Source organism: Silurus meridionalis, chromosome 16 (assembly GCF_014805685.1).
Source record: "Silurus meridionalis isolate SWU-2019-XX chromosome 16, ASM1480568v1, whole genome shotgun sequence".
Classification (NCBI taxonomy): domain Eukaryota; kingdom Metazoa; phylum Chordata; class Actinopteri; order Siluriformes; family Siluridae; genus Silurus; species Silurus meridionalis.
Genome location: NC_060899.1, coordinates 9,061,290 through 9,078,606, shown reverse-complemented (window position 1 = coordinate 9,078,606; position 17,317 = coordinate 9,061,290). Strand labels below are relative to the sequence as shown.

At 36.8% G+C, this 17,317-nt stretch overlaps 1 protein-coding gene across 2 annotated transcripts; it reads right to left on the bottom strand.

The window, feature by feature from the left end:
- Nucleotides 1-1,693: 1,693 nt before the first annotated feature.
- Nucleotides 1,694-5,674, bottom strand: LOC124399041. Of its 2 annotated transcripts, none has more exons than XM_046869693.1 (5): nt 5,518-5,674; nt 4,375-4,462; nt 4,027-4,188; nt 2,165-2,296; nt 1,694-1,939 (listed from the first exon to the last, which is right to left on the bottom strand). In XM_046869693.1, exons 2-5 carry the CDS (start codon nt 4,460-4,462, stop codon nt 1,806-1,808), a joined length of 516 nt encoding a protein of 171 aa, XP_046725649.1. In that variant the 5' UTR covers nt 5,518-5,674; the 3' UTR covers nt 1,694-1,805. The 2 variants fall into 2 exon arrangements, with proteins under 2 accessions (XP_046725649.1, XP_046725650.1); XM_046869694.1 differs by lacking the exon at nt 5,518-5,674 and adding an exon at nt 5,280-5,437.
- Between the last annotated feature and the right edge of the window lie 11,643 nt (nt 5,675-17,317).

Here is a 17,317-nt window from a genome sequence, read left to right as displayed (position 1 = left end):
TCAGGTTTATGAAATGTTTATATTCAGATTGTAATGGTGCCGTTTTCATTCCATAGTTAAGGACCATTTTCAAGGATATGCACCAGGAATGTAAACTGTCTGGATTATGCAGTCAGGAGCCTCAAATGTTCTGACTGCAGTGCCCGAGTACTCAAATTCACATTCAACATCAGGTTCATGTTAATGGCTACGACTGAAACCACCCAGCCTACTAAGCAGTGTGTCAAATTAATATGCCATATATGCATGACTGTTGAGACATCTTTGTGGAAAGCTGACTGAGATGGGACATTTTTTTTTTTAGAATTTGTCTTTTCATATTATTTGTGAATGCTTGAATGGCCTTTGGGCCCAACAGATTTCTCCCTAATGTCTCACTCTTATCTATCATCTCTATGTCTTTACTGCTGTGTTGTTTAAATGTAAGTAAGTCATGGTGGCTGAAGCTACTTGTCGCACAGCGAGGCCACCTGCTGCTCTGCACCTTACACTCACCAGACGCAAACACGCATTTTATTCTAAAAAAAAAAAAAAAAGTTTCTGTCTGATATTGTTACTGGTGTTTGGCAAGCGACTTAATTTTTGTCATATGTAAAAAGAAAATTCATGATAGCTTTCAGGAAACCTAGAAATAAAATCTCTCAGGCTGAATACCAAACAGCCTTCTACTTTTTTTTTTTTAAAGTAGGTTCAATATACAGGGTATGAAAATGCCCTATTCTTTCCAGATCTAGTGAAGCACATGCTCAGTGGGGATTCATCAATGTATAGAATTTGACTAGCTAAAATAGAAATCCACTCCTATACAAATGGGGTTTTTTGCATATCTAAGTAAGTTAATGATTATCATATAGTCTCACTCTGTCAAAGGAGCTGCGTTTTACTTCAGACCCAGTTGAATGCCACACTACGTGTTGAGAGGACATAAAACATGGCAGATCTGGGATCTTCAACTGCCCAAAAATGTATATTACAGCTGCTCTGTAGACACTGATTTAACAGAATGCATTCCATATAAAGAAAAGTCGCTGCTTGCATGCTGTGTGTGTAAGTGTGCACCTGTGCGCGCCTTTTCCAGATGAGAAAGACTGTCTTGTAGCGATAGTGTATAAGAACAGCTTGACAGATAAATGATGGCAGGACACTATGTAAACTAGGTAACTTAAATTACATTTAGAGTAGCATATTAGGATAGCGAAAATATTTAAAGCCTCGATGTTTTGAAAATATTTATAAAACACAGTGTTCTTTCCTATGGCCTTAAACTCCATTTCTTTGAGGTGTTTGTTATTCACTGTGTTTGTAATTGGTCAAAATCACCTGAAACTAAGACAACAAAAAACTATTTTTTTAAGGCTTTTGGTTTATTTTAACATCCCCTAAATTGAATGTTTTGTCTTAGGTTTTGTTTTGTTTGTTTATTTTTCTTAAAACATGTCTGAGCTCATCAGTGAAACCAATAAAAACCAATTGCAAAGTATTGCATCTGTGCTTGTATTCACTGAAAGTGTGCACACATTTGAGTACATCTGACTATAATGGGGAAGATGATATGACACCAATATTAGTCTGAAAAAATATATTAGGCTGATCACAAGAGACTCATGCTAGGATTTATTCCATAGCAAATGATTAATTGCACAATTTTTAGATGGTTAGAGGCAGAAAAACAGGATTGTGGCATGACTTCCACTCACTGTAAGAATGATTACATTTTATTTCAATTTTTTTTTAGTTGAGCATTTACATGAATGGATGGGGCCAAACGCCATGGCTTTAACAGATGTTGAAACAACTCTCCGAATTTACTTCCACTGGCCCTTCTCATAGTCCCACTTGGAGGAGAAACCCTGCACCGGGTTCACTCGCATGTCTAACATCCTCTTCACCTGCTTTGCCTCCCATTCTTTATCAAATGTATGAGGAGCAGGAGGATACACTGCACAAAAAAAAAAAAAAAACACCCCACAAACAACAACTCCACATTAGCTCAACACTCAATTTGGCATTGGTCTGCAAATCACAAGTCTTTCAACATATGCATTTGCTTACTACTTATTCTATACTGGAGCATCTGATTACAGGGAGCAAAAACACCCAAAAGTTAATATTTGTGCAGTTCTTTTAATTCCATTGAAGATTAGATATGATTAATCCTTCTTACCAAAGATGCGCTGCCAGAGCACCACCAGGCCAGTCAAACCAATGAAGAAGAAAATTCCACCAAACACAGTCTTCCACTCACTGGAGGGCTTCTTCATCTCCGCATACGTGTCCTTAAACATAAGCCTGTACACTGAGTGACCAACAAATAAAAATAAAAAGGGTAAATGATGAAGTACAAACAAAAATTACATGAATGAAATGTAAGAGCTGAAACACTTAGAAAATTAGTTATTTTACAAGCCAAAATTACTAAAGAAAATGCTAAATATCTATTTATCCACACTTTAAATATTAGTAAATAATGCAGTTTTTAAATGGTTTTTATTGTTAATTATTATTGATTTTTTATTGAGGGGGAAAAAAATCCAAATCTACATGGCCCTGTGTGAGAGTGTTAAAACTGGTTTATCACACCCGAGTTCAATTTCTCTATCCGTACCCAGGCCTGATTTCTGCCACACCTGTCCACAATCAAGAAAATTGCTTAAATAGGACCTGCCGGACAAAGTGAAGTAGACCAAAAGATCCTCAAAAGCTAGACATCATGCTGAGATCCAAAGAAATTCTGAAACAATAAAGAAAGTAATTGATATCCATCAGTCTGGAAAAGGCTATTAAGCCATTTCTAAAGCTTTGGGACTCCAGCAAACCACAGTGAGAGCCATTAGTCACAAATCAAAAACATGGAACAGTGGAGAACCTTCCCAGGAGTGGCCGGCTGACCAAAATTACCCCAAGAGCACAGCGACGACTCATCCAAGATGTCACAAAAGACCCCACAACTGAAGGCCTCACTTGACTCAGTTAAGGACAGTGTTCATGACTCCACAATAAGAAAGAGACTTGGTAAAAATAGTCTGCATGGCAGATTTCCAAAATGAAAACCGCTGTTGAGCAACAAGAACAAAAGCTCATCTCAGTTTTGCCAGAAAACCTCTTGATGATCACAAAGACTTTTTTTGGAAAATACTCTGTGGACTGACGAGACAAAAACTGAACTTTTTAGAAGGTGTGTCTCCCATTACGTCTGGCATAAAAGTAACACCGAAACACTGGCAAAAAAGAACATCATACCAACAGTAAAATGTGGTGGTGGTAGTGTGATGGTCTGGGGCTGTTTTGCTGCTTCAGGACCTGGAAGACTTGCTGTGATAAATGGAACCATGAATTCTGCTGTTTACCAAAAAAATCCTGAAGATGAATGTCCAGCCATCTGTTTGTGACCTCAAGCTGACGCGAACTTGGGTTCTGCAGCAGGAGAATGATCCAAAACACACCAACAAGTCCACCTCTGAATGGCTGAAGAAAAGAGAAGACTTTGGAGTGGCCTAGTCAAAGTCCTGACCTGAATCCTATTGAGATGCTGTGGCATGACCTTAAAAGGCGGTTCATGCTCGAAAACCCTTCAATGTAGCTGAATTACAACCATTTTGCAGAGATGAGTGGACCAAAATTCCTCCACAGTGCTGTAACAGACTCATTCCAAGTTATAGCATATGCTTGCAGTTGTTGCTGCTAAGGGTGGCCCAACCAGTTATTAGGTTTAGGGGGCAAACACTTTCACACAGGGCCAAGTAGTTTTGGATTTAGTTTTTCCTCAATAATTATAACCTTCATTTAAAACTGCATGTGTTCACTCGTTATCTTTTACTAATCTAAATTGGTTTGATCTGAAAGATCAAAAAAGTGTGACAAGCAAAAAAAAAAAAAAAAAGAAATCAGGCAAACACTTTCACACCACTGTGTACACACACATACGCACTATATAGTGCCATATTACATGAGCAAAGGTGATTAAATACCGAATTTTCCAGGGACATGATTCAGAGAAATGATCATTGTAATAGAGAAAATACAAACAGGCAATTTTCTCCTCATTTGAAAGGCTGTTCCATGGTCCTTTTTCCTTCTGTTTTAGACTCTTCTCAGTAGCTGTAAGGGTATCATTGTAAGGTCTGTCTGGTAGCGGCGTGTCAAGACGATCACAGTACATGGGCACAGACATGTCAGCCTGCTGGGACACTTAAAAGATGAGAATGGAGAAACAGATCAGCACAATAGGATATTCGTTTTAAAACATCAAAAAACATCCTAGCACACGCCACTCGTTTCCAAGACAAGAGCGTCCCCTAGTGGATAAAATGTAAACTATACTGACCAATACAAGTACAATATAGTACAATTAATATACTAGAATATGACCATTACCATGGCTGGCCATCCTGGCACTAGTGAAAGCTGCTACTGCCCTTCTGGACAGCATTGTCCCCAGTCTTCCTGCAGTCAGACGCAGCATCTGAGACAACAGAATGAAATCATGGACTTCCACAATCACCTTATGCATGAACAGAAGAGATCCTGGATCAAGCCCAACTACAATCTTTTGGCCACATTAAATGATTTATAGCTCACTATTAACTTCCAAATTCAGGCTGAAGGAAAGTGAAAAGAATAAATAAACTTTCTTCATCAGCATAAGCCTGTGTCGTGTGCAATCCCAGTTTGTGGAAATGGAAAACCAAAGCTGCACTCAATCTTGGAAATTATTTATTGACTAAGTAAGGAAAGAAAGAACAAGCGTTTGAGCCACACATCAGCCTTCGCCACAGGATGCAACCAATATGGGCGGATCTGGCACCAGTTCAAGTATAAACAGATCTCAAGAATAAACAGCGAGCTTTTTCTATAAACAAGATAACATGTAGAAAAGATTCATTTAGATTCTTTAGTATATTAGAAAAATGATAGACAATATGCATTTGTCTAAACCAGCCTGTTTTTCTGTCTGGTATTATAAAGGAAAGAGCGCACAATATACTAAAAACGCACTTTCTTGAAACTGTTATTTGTTTGCAGCTGGGGGAAAAAGAGAAGCAATCAGAAAGTGGACTTTTGTCATCATCTAATCCCGAAAACAATGTTTTCTATAATTATTCTTGCGTAAATTATGAAGTGGACCTCACAACTTTCCTGCTATCTTCATGCGTGTTTTACACGAAACCAAAGCGGCGGCCTTCATCAAAATTAAACATGCGTCATAACCCCGCATTAAAACCGAGCCATATTTCGCAAAAAATATCCATATTGGAGTAAATCTATATAATTTTACTCACGGATGCCCAGAAAAAGAAAATGCACCACAGGGGCGTAAATAAACCACGAATCCAACAAATTTACTGTTGCGTCCAAGCCTAGCCCATGGACTACTGCAGACTGGGTTGCCAGATTGAAATCGCAATCTTTGTGATCCACCAAATCCAGGATCAAAACAACTAAAATTGTAAATGCGACAAGTTGAATATACACGAAAAATCGTTTAAGCAATGCAGATAAAAAAAAATCGCCACCAACCAGGCCTGATAGAAAAATGGGAAGACGCTGGACTTGTATGGAAGCCTAAACTATTAAACTCCTGCTATGAATAGACATGAAGTTACCACTTGTGACACAAATCCTGTGCCAGCCATTCAAATAAATAAGTACGCGTTAATTGCTTAATTGATGCGGGTCACGTGACTAATCACGGACTAATCACGGAAACCGTATTTAAATACCATTTATTTAATACCCAATATCATTTATAAATTGTGGTGAAAAAGACCCAGAAAACAATTATAAAAGGGAAATCGTTTGAATTTGCGGCTCCCAAAATATTCCAGTTCTGCCTCCTTAATGAAATATTAATTACTTAAGTGAATTATTATTTAAAAAGTGTACATTTGTGAGATCTAACTAATTGCATGCATTTATGCATGGGATCCCAAACCTGGTCCTTGGAGAACCACCTGTCCTACACATTTCAAAGTTTGCTTCCAATATACCCACGTCAGCTTATCAATTGTTTACTATGAAAATGTTGACACTATATTAAATATCACATGTTAGGAAGTTTTTCCTATCCGGCTCGAAGGACCAAATGTTAGGAAGTTTTTCCTATCCGGCTCAAAAGACCGAATGTTAGGAAGTTTTCCTCTCTATCTCGAAGGACCATATAAGGATTTTCACTATCTGGTGTGCGCTGATCAGGGGATTGTACTCGCCCCAGCGTGTCAGTAAAAACACGGTACAGGATTCAGAACACTCAACTTTACTGGGTATAGAATAGATCGTATATTAGGTGATTCTTGCTGTCTTTTGTTAGCTGCTGTTCGGTAGGTTGCGTGATGCAGAATGCATGCTAAAAGGCCACTGCTGAATGGTCAGTGCACTGATGTCATAGGTAACTTGTCATTGCTTGGTATACTGTATCTCTGCCTCTAGTGGTGAAGCGTGGAAATACAACTGAATAGGAATCCTTTCTTACAATAAGAAAAAATAGACCTTACAAAAAACAAGTATGTCTCTAAGTATATAAGTATTCTACTCTAATAGCTATTAGTACTCTAATCGCTTTTTGAAATACAATTAACAGCTTGTATGGGAATACAAAACTTTGGAACACCAAGTTTTTAATTTAATAGCTAGGTCCATCCAAAATGATTGAATTAAAATTTTCTTTTACACCACTTGCATCCTGATTGTTTTCCTATTAGAAATGGTTCGGAGGAAAAACTATCCATAAACCCTTAAAGAGCCCAAGAAGACAAAAATGTCATTCTGCTTCTTCTTCTTCTTTCGGCTGCTTCCATTAGGGGTCTCTAATCCATACAACATCGCAGGTCTCACCACAGTCCTATAAACTTTCCCTTTCATTCTTGCAGATACCCTTCTATCACAAATCACTCCTGTCACTCTTCTCCACCCACTCCACCCTGCCTGCACTCTTTTCTTTACTTCCCTAACACACTCTCCATTACTTTGCAACAAAAATGTCATTATTATTATTATTATTATTATTATTATTATTATTATTATCATTATTATCATCATCATTATTATTATTATTATTATTATTATTATTATTATTATTATTAGGTCTCACGACAACCTTTCTTTTTAATAAAGTGCGCATTATAGCCGCTAGATGGCAGCAATAAGCAATTTGAAAATGAATGTTCGTTAGATGTCTATCACCACTGGGAGCTGCAGTGTGTTCTTCGTTGTTATATCTCGCTAGGGTTTTGTAATAATAACAATATTTACACAATATCTTTAAATAGTTTAATGTGTTTAGCTTCCTGTTTATAACACTGTACTTTGTTTCTCCAAAAAGATATCATTGTTCCTTTAGATGTAAACTTCTTTCCTTTAAAAAAAGTACAAAACTACAATGAAGAAGGAAAGAAAGAAAAATGATAATTTGTATGCAGGTAAAACTGAAATGTTAAATGACCCGGTTTATTCCCACAGTGTTTCTATTTGAGATATGATATGAAACAGGGTAATCTTATAAAGCCTAGACATGATTATAGGTTTTGCAATGCCAGCACATTGTTTGTTTGTTTGTTTGTTTTTTTAACCATGGCTTTCACATCTAAAGAACAAAACTATATATAAATACCTTATTTTGAACAGTTACTGAATGTGTGAAGACACATCTATTGATGTCTAAAAAGTGTGTACTAACCAATTACAGAATGTAAATGTTCTGATATATATATTTTTTGTCTTAATGAAAACATAATCTAAAAAATATATATATTTGATAAATCTGTAATTGTACGGTTAGCCTAAGTTTATTTAGTGTTATTGAGTTTGTTCTTGTAATGCAGATAATGCAAAAATAGACTGAGCATTTGTGCTTTTTATAGATCTTTAAGGGTGTAAAATTGGGGTTCTCTGATCAGGTTCCTGGTGTCACATGGTTTGCAGACGGTACCAATGACAGCTGGCAGAACAAAACCCAGAATCGATTTAAGCACACCAGATTCGCCTCATCTCCCGTACACAGAACCTGGCACGTGTCCCCATCAGCTCCCCCCTAAATATAGATTAAACCGAGAACATCCTCACCCCTCCTTTCGGTCGTTACCCCCATTGTTATCACTCTGTCCCACAAGGTCTCCCTTCCTCCCACTCAGTCTTATTATAATCTCAGATTTTTGCATTTTTCACCCTCTGGAGGAAACACGCACACCATTTGTCTTCGTCCCCTCTCTTTTCTCACATTGTCCTTTCTCTTCACACAACAATAAAAAAGCTAAGATGAAGATTGAAAGAGAAATTAGTCCCTTGACCAATAGCTTTGAGTCAGTCTGGCCCACAGTGACAGGATTATCCATGCATGCAGTCTGAACAGACAGAACCGCAATAACAATAATGCACAGGACAGGACGCCTACTCCAACAAAAGCCTGTGACGGCCGTTTTTTTATGAATATTATGTGCATTCAATAGTCTCCTAACTGACAGGCATCTTCCAACAGGAATAATCTTTTACCTCTTACCAGGCCAGTCCTTCAGATAGATGCTCATTACAACTTAGCCAACAGAAACATGCTGTTCTGTCTGTTTATTTAGAGGAGCTAAATGCAGAACTTGCCAAGCAGGCCCCACATGGGCAAGTATGTAATAGTAGCTGTTTTTATAGTCTGTATCCAAACTGTACACACACACACACACACATATATATATATATATATATATATATATATATATATATATATATATATATATATATATATATATATATATATACAGTATAAACTCTGTGATCCACACATACTACAACAAAAACGCTGCGATCAGCAGCATAATTATATCAGCACATACACTTGCAGTTATAAAAAATACTATGTACAATCCCATATACAAATTTAAATAATTTGCCTCCATCAACATGTTTAATACATTTCTAGAAGCAAGAATAAAAACTCCCAAATATTATTTGCTGTTTTATGTTTTCCAAAAACTTCCACTGATCTCATTCTATGCTAAAACTGTGGACTGGTAATGGTTTATTTCTAGCAGTGGGCTGACATGAAGACATGATACAGTATTTTAAGAAAGCATATGGTTTTAACCAACACTTGTGGGGGGAAGCTGTAACAGGCCACATAGGCAGAGAAATGCTGGTGTGTTAGTAAAGGATCATTTATCTTTTTCCTTTTTTTTAAACAAACTAATTGTGCACATACACATGCTTATTTGGTGGAAAGACATTTTCAAGTGGTCAAGTGCAAGTTAAAGGATTTGAACTCAAAATCCTCTGATCACTACCACAACCTTAACCACTGAGCTATCATTAACAGCACTTTTTAAAACTTGTAATCGGTAAAGCAGAATTTACTGGGTTACGTAATAAATATTTTGACAGATAAATTCACTAGTCACTGGTAAACGGTAAAACGTTTTGAGAAAGTCATGAATATAACTTTCATTATTTCTCACAATTAAATCTTACTCATAAGTTGATGCCTTGGGACATTTAGCTATGCTATTTTCATGAATGTGGAAATTTGGTTGTAAATGTACATGTAAGAGACTGAGGGTTCACACACACACACACACACACACACACACACACACACACACACACACACACACACACACACACACCACACAGTTGGGCTTCTTCTGGCTTCTGCTCTGTGAAATATTATATTTTATGTCCTGTTCAAATATTTTGTATGAAGAGAAGGTATCACACACTCATTCATGTTTGTTATTTTGCTCTTCGTTCCTAAATCTACAACTAAACCATGAGCAGCATGTGTGTGGGAGGAGCAGGTACCAGTTTCCAAAACATGAGAGAACATGACCCAGTCCAGTATTTCCTGGTGTCACCAGTTTACTGGCTGGTCTATATCACACAATTTCTCTTTCTCTTCACTCTAATACAGCCTGTTTAAATGCTGGCATCACAAAAGAGCCTGAGGCATGCTGGGTAAATGGGTCATTCTTTCTGTAGTAGTCTGTTTTAGAGCCTTGTTTCCTTTCTGTTGCTCATTTTGTGTGCTCACCACAGCTTTTTGTTGGGTCCTGTGCTGTACCTCACTTATTAAAGCTCTTTAGCCTTTGTTTCCGCAACATAACACTACATTCCACAGAACATATTTATACACAGTTATAGTGATCAGTTGGAAATAGCAGTCTCATTTGCATATTATTTTTACATGCATATATAGAGAGGATATGTAATAAAGGAAATTAGATTAAGCGTTTTGCTTCAGGGTATGACAGCTTTGACTGTGCCTCCTCTTTAGGCACAGTCAAAGCCCAAGCAACAGGTTTGGCATAACAAAGAATTGTGTGTATGCTTGTTTGACTGCCAGGTCATGATACCAGCTCCATTTTACTCCATACGCCTATCACACAACATCATTTAAATGCATATGTAATGATAAAATAAATAGAATATTACCAGCTTAGAGTCCATTCGCATAAAGAACATTTTGTTTTTTAATGTGCACCTTTCACGGTTCCCAACCTGTATCCCTTAATAGATATAACATGGTGAATGCCTTTAATAACAAAGGTGTGGTGTCTCAATTTAAATGTGTAACAATTATGTAAGAATTCTGAGGATAGAGCTATGTTAAACACGCCTATTCCAGGTGTGTTGGCTGATGTATTTACTGATGATCTGATGTTGAAAGTATTATATTTCCATCCATTCATTAGTCTAAAAACACAAGTCTTATGCCTGACTTTATCTGTGTGTAAATGACAATGGCCCTGTTCACAAGTACTGCATGTGCAAACTGTGAAATCTGTACATACAATATAGATGAGTACAGAACAATAATCACTATTGAATCTCCTGTGATGTTCAATATTTCAGAAACATGTCATAGATAATATATCACAATGCTAAATTTGTACTGAATCATTTGGTAATTAATCAGTGTTGTGTTATCCTTTAATTCTTCTATAAACCGCCCTGAATCTGATTCTGAATTTAATTTGATGGAGTTATATATTTTGAACACGTGTTGATTTTTGCATTATATTATAAGGCATTAATACAGTAGTTAATGATGAGGTTTTTCCCCATGCTCATTGTATGTAATAAAAAATTAACCAACAGTATTTTTTAACAACAAGCTTATTTTTCCAGTAATAGTGCAGTAGTTAAAGAAACAACAACAAATATACAAGTGACATACAAAATGACATTTCCCATTAGAAACACACGTTTGTAGTCCACCAGGGAACTACTTGAGAGTTGTGTATGAGGGGAAAAGCAAGGGATTTTGAAGGTGGGAAAAGAAGGATAATCGATCAGAAACCACAAAAACAAAATGAAACAACTGAAAATCAAACAGCCAAGAAAAACAACAGCAGTTGATGAAACTTTGAGAGAGCTGTGAAGAAAAAATGTCCCTCAGGCAGGGGTGACAGTATCATACTCCACATTTCAAAGAAGACTTACAGATGACATTCCACAAGATACAAACCACTAATCAGAATTAAGATTCACATGATATGGCTGGGGTTTGCAAGGAAATGAGCCACAAAAGTACTTGAACCAAGATTAACCTTTACAAAAGTGATGGAAAAACCATAGTTTGGAGAAAGAAGGTATCTGCTTATGATCTTAAACATACAAACTCACCAGTCAAGCTTGTGCTTGCAAATCACATTTGGAAGAGGAAGAAAGTTAGAAACTCCCTCAAAACCCCTCAGAAAGAAGATGAGGTAAAAGGCTGGAAAAGAATCACAAAAGAAGAATGCGACAGTTCAGTTATGCCAGTGGGTTGTTTAATATCAAATGTCCATGTATAATCAAAATTCTTAAAGCTGTGCCAGAGATCAGCCTATAATATGTGCATTGCATATACCTCAACATGAAGATTTTTAGTGTTGTGTCCCATCAGAGCAAGAGCAAATGGCAAGTCTAGGGAAACTGAAAGTATCATTCTCAGCCTCTCTCAGGTCAGTCTTGTAATAGATGTTTTTCCACATGGTAGGCTAGACTTTGCCACTGCATTAACAGGTTATAATTTGTATCATACTGATTTTAGCTACATTAGAGTTAGGAAACAAAAATCTTCCTAAACGATGGAGACCCAGACCTTGACCTCTTTCAAACTTGTTAAGGCCATGCCTGAATGCAGGGAAGGACCTACAAATACAGACTTTCCTACTAAATTATGAAAATATATGAACATGTAGTTCCTAAAAAACATTTTGTCTATGCTCTTCCTTATGTTGAAAAACATATCCTACATCAGCATCTCTACTTCTCTTCTTTGTCTGTGCCATGCATCTCTCTTCTAACATCTGTGGAAGGGGAAAGATTTGTTCATTAGGTCTTACAGTATGTTTCATCCTGTTGGAGGAAATGATGAAGCTGACCACCCTTTTGCTCTCTATCAATCACCACTGTCTGTTAATCTTTTTTTCTTTTAATTATTGGGCTTTTCTTTTACTTCCCTGCATCCACTTCCTTTTGGAGCTCAGGCCACTTTTTCCTGTGTGTTGCTGTGCTGCTCAGTATGTTGGTCACTGGTAATAAAATAAAAAAATATATTAAAATGCTACAAGTCAGCAGTAGTGTATGTGCTATTACAATAGACAGAACCTTTTTTGTGTCTTTCTACAGAGAAACTATTTAATCAAGATTTAATTTGAAAGGAAATCTAATTCTTAATGTCAAAATTCTTTATAATGAAAAATGCATTAATAAATGAATAATACTGTATAAGTGTTGAGGTTTGATTCACAGATACATGCACGGTACAAGAAAACTACATTATTAATAAAAATTATTTAGCCATGGATGGAAATGTAAATATTGTTAATAAGACATTATTTTTAGATTTATAGCATATTAATGTTTATTTTAATATATTTGTTGAATCTTTGAATGTACTTAACATGTATTTGATTAGTTAATTATGTATTTTCAAGTAAATAATTTTAAATAATGGGGTTTTTTTTTCAAATTGGTACTGATATTGTACTTCATGTAATAAGCAGTGATAAGCAATTCAAAAACTGCATATAAAGAAAAAACACCAGATATAATAATACTTTAGAAAGATGTGGCTCTGTTTCACTACAGATCTAATGCCAGTATGCACTGCAGCTATCTGTCTACAAATTTCATCCATATTTGAGTTCCAGGACAAAAACATTGTGCCCTATCCATTATTCATCTTTCTTTATAATTCATAGTTCAGCTAAGTGCTTCTGTGAAATGAGCTATCACTATGTTCTGAATATGTACATGTGTTTTGTGGCTTTTCACTGCCAGGCCCGTTCACAAGTATGAGATTAGACCAGGGAAAGGTAAAGTGAAATAAGAAAGTGACAGGATAGGACAAGTGCATAGCAATAAATGGATCTCAATATGACCCTTCATGAGCCCCCAGTTACAGACGATATTTATTTCATGATGTTTGTTTATACGAAGCACCATGGCACATGCAGACTCGAACCTTGACCTTTGATGTCTAGTCACACTCATCCGTTCTCCTGCCATCCTCCTCCCTTCACTCTCTCCTGGGGCTCACTATTCTTTCAGAGAGGCAGAGCAGCTGCTTGTCTGCAGAGAGAAAAGGGAAGTGGTGGTAGATGAAGGAAGGGAAGTTAGAAGGGTGGGCAAAGGAACATGGAAAAATAAACTATGATATATTTATGATAGATATTTAGAGGTATTTTCAATGCCCATCTTTTATTTATGCATAGCCATGGATTCATTTACAGGTCAGTTCATGTTGACTTGTATTAAATGTATTACCATTGACTACTAGTGATTATACTTTTTATGAACAAATACAAGCAAAATGTTCACAGCCTTCAGGAAGTTTTTCATGAGAAGCCAGTTACAATATGTTATCCTGTTCCGCATAATCAGTGCAATGCACTGTGTTTATGATTATGGTATGTCCTCAGTAAATTGGCTGAGACTGTCTATCTGCTTTCCCCTGTGTTATAACCTGACTTTACAACTCCAAGACATTCTCTCTCCAAACCCACTGCAAAGATGGTCTTCTTCACAAGGTGCTTATATAACACACAAGTTGTTAGTTATTTAAATCATAATCACAAAAATGTGACACTAAGACATAGTAATAATTCACTGTGTCTGAATCAAACATTAATGTCGCCTTCAGCAACAATTGCATTTTAAATTTGCATTCCAAACTTCGTGGTTTTTTTTTTTTTTTTTAGCTTTTTATGGTTTTATGAGTTTTCTGAAGTTTCACAGTTGAAATAATTTACAGACGAATGAAATTGGCTTTGACAAAATTTTTAATCAAAACACAAATTTCTAGATAAAATTCATTCATTCATCATCTCTTACTGCTTTATCTCAGTCAGGGTTGTGGTTTTGGAGCCTAATAGTGAACACAGTAAATTGGACACCGCTCATCGCAGGGCACCACGCACACATATACATGGTGTCAAACACCCATTCACACCTAGAGGCAATTAAGCATAACCAGTTCACCCACTGTAATGTCTTGGGAGGTCAATAAAGCTGGAGGACATAGAGGAAATCCCATGCAGAAATTAGAAAAACATGCAACACCCCACACAGAAAGTGAGATCGAGCCCACACTGTGGACTTTTGAGCTGTGGCAAAGCTAGTAATAAACATGAATATCTATATGGATATCTATATGCCTTTTTTCTTTCTTTCTTTCATATCTGAAGTTATAAAAAAAATGTAGCTTTTTTTGAGAATGATGCAAAAATCAATGCCTTTGCTAGTAACAAAAAAAAGCATTATACAACCAGTGAAACAGAAACACACAAACACATGCATTGCCTGTCCAAAGCTCAAACTATCTTTAGCTCATCAGCAGGGTTTTGAAAAGGGGGAAGAGAGAACTGGTGGAGATCTGTGCACCGTTTTTATTCAAAATGTGTCTCTGCTGCTTGGCAGCTGCTGATCCTGCCCTGTGGGGTTGATGGGTATAGACTCCACAGGGAGAGGGGACCAACCAATAAATGGAGAAGTCTAATGGGAACCAAATAATACGGGTGAAAAGAAGCAAGGAGGTGGAGGTGAAAGTAAAATGGTGTCAGATGTTGTTACAGATTTGCAGAAATTGGAGGGGTGGGCCCTTAAGAATCACCTCAGTTGCACCTGAGTTGCAGCATCACCCCAATCTTTACTTGTCTTCATCAGAAAAAAAAAAAAAAAAAAAAAAAATATATATATATATATATATATATATATATATATATATATATATATATATATATATATATATATATATATATATGCATGCCCACAACATGTGTGTGTGTGTGTGTGTGTGTGTGTGTGTGTGTGTGTGTGTGTGTGTGTGTGTATGTGTGTGTGTGGGTGGGTGTGTGAGAGTTTATTAGTATCCTGGTTGGCCTTTGTGCCTTCTCAATAGAAGGAAAGAAAACAATGATTAAAAATAGATGTTGTTGGTGTAGATGAATTGATAAGATTAAAATACACTGGTGGAGTAGTTCCTATTTACCAATCATCCACATATTGCAATTCTTCTTATTTCTGCCTTTTAAATGTTTATATGTGCTGTTAAACTGTCTGTAAATTGTGGCAGGGTGCATCATGTGCATCATGTGGTGCTTCATGTGCACAGCTACACGTGTTTTACCTAATGAAAGCATTAATTGGCAAAAGTAGGGTCACCTCAGTTTACAGTTGGCTAATTTCACCAAGGGGGTCTGTAAAAAGCTAAGCATTTTGTTTCCTGTAAGAAAGTTTTACTTGCTGGATGAGTCCCCCACCCCCAAAATCACCGGAGGAAGCTATAATTATGTGTATAAGAGCTCTAGAGACTTCCTGCTTTTTAAATGGTGGCAGAATTGTGTGTAGTCAGTCAGTAGGGAAGTTATTGAACACACGTTTTATAAACAATTAATGCCTAACAGTCATTGCTTGAAATAATTCTCTAATTTCAATTCAATTCATTTTTTATTTGTATAGCACTTTTAACGATGAACATTGTCTTAAAGCAGCTTTATACAGATAATGCAGTGATGCAGTGAAATTTAGTTTTGTAAAACACATTGGAAAATAATAAACAAGAATCGGAGATAAAACTTCTTATAGACATGAATGAGAATTTCCAGCTATACAAAAGCCTTTGTCATTGTTGTTATAGTCATTGCTTTTATGTTCATAAATTTGTCGTCTTTTTTGCCACTGGGCACAATTACATAATCAGCCTGGCAAACAACATATTTTCTGTTCCATGGAAAAAAGCCTTAACAATAGCAAACCTGTAAATAAAATTCAGGTGCAAGTAATTTGAGTTTATGAACAGTTGAGGATCTTTCCCCCAAGGACTGAATTGTATTGTTTCCCACAGTTCTCTGTTTTCGTCTGTCATGGTTAAGTTTGGGCCTGGGACATCGGAGCTTTTATTGTCCTAGACTCAAAGAGGCGAGTTGTGATGAACATTTAAAGAATTGTCTGTTGGCAAGGTGGAATACGTTTTAGTCTAGACATGTCACCCGCTCTTACAGTTTAATTCCATTCTGAGACTGAAATTAGACTTCCTAACCAAATATTCAGTGTAATTTAATGATGACTGTGAGAGAAACATTTGTCTGGCAGATTAAATGATCTTGGACTGGAGTGGGAAGCATTCTTCAACACCATCATGTCTGAGCACAGGAGTGGGCTTAATTAAAGAAATTAACACTTTGAAACCCAAAAATTAGATCACCATTTTGCATAATGGGCCACCTTTGAAAGGATAAAAACTAGGGGCTGTGGATCAACACATCATCTTCCCATCCCCCATAACACTCCTCACAAAGCTGGCTCGTCTCCAATACACAATGGGATTTGTAGCTCTAGGGAGTGATGTCGGTTTTCTATAGACGCACATGCGTACGAGCGAGATTTACGCTTCATACTTATTATAGGAGAAAAAAGAACTCCCTTGTGTCAACTCTATTGTTTTTTATCCTCATAATTTTGCCAATTTTTTGTACATTTAATCTGTAAATAAACCCTTAAATACTTTTACAACTTATATTTGGAGCAACAAAACCTCAAGGCATTATGTGTCGTATAAAGTGCAAAATTTTTGGACTTCATTAGCACATTAGATGTCGGCTATACTTTCAGTCATGACTGCAAAGTGACAAAACCTACACCCTCGTGCACTATGTAGTGAATAGTGAATAGGGTGCAGTGTTCTGCTGTCAGTTGAGGTAGGCCTCATGGACATGACGTCATTCCAGGATCAGTTTCGGGTTCCCACCCCAGCTGTTTCTTGTTACCTTGGAAACCTCGGCTGCGTCTTCCGAACTACAAAACGACCAATGGCAGGATTAGGGTCGTACTATATCTTTAATGGGGGTGTCCC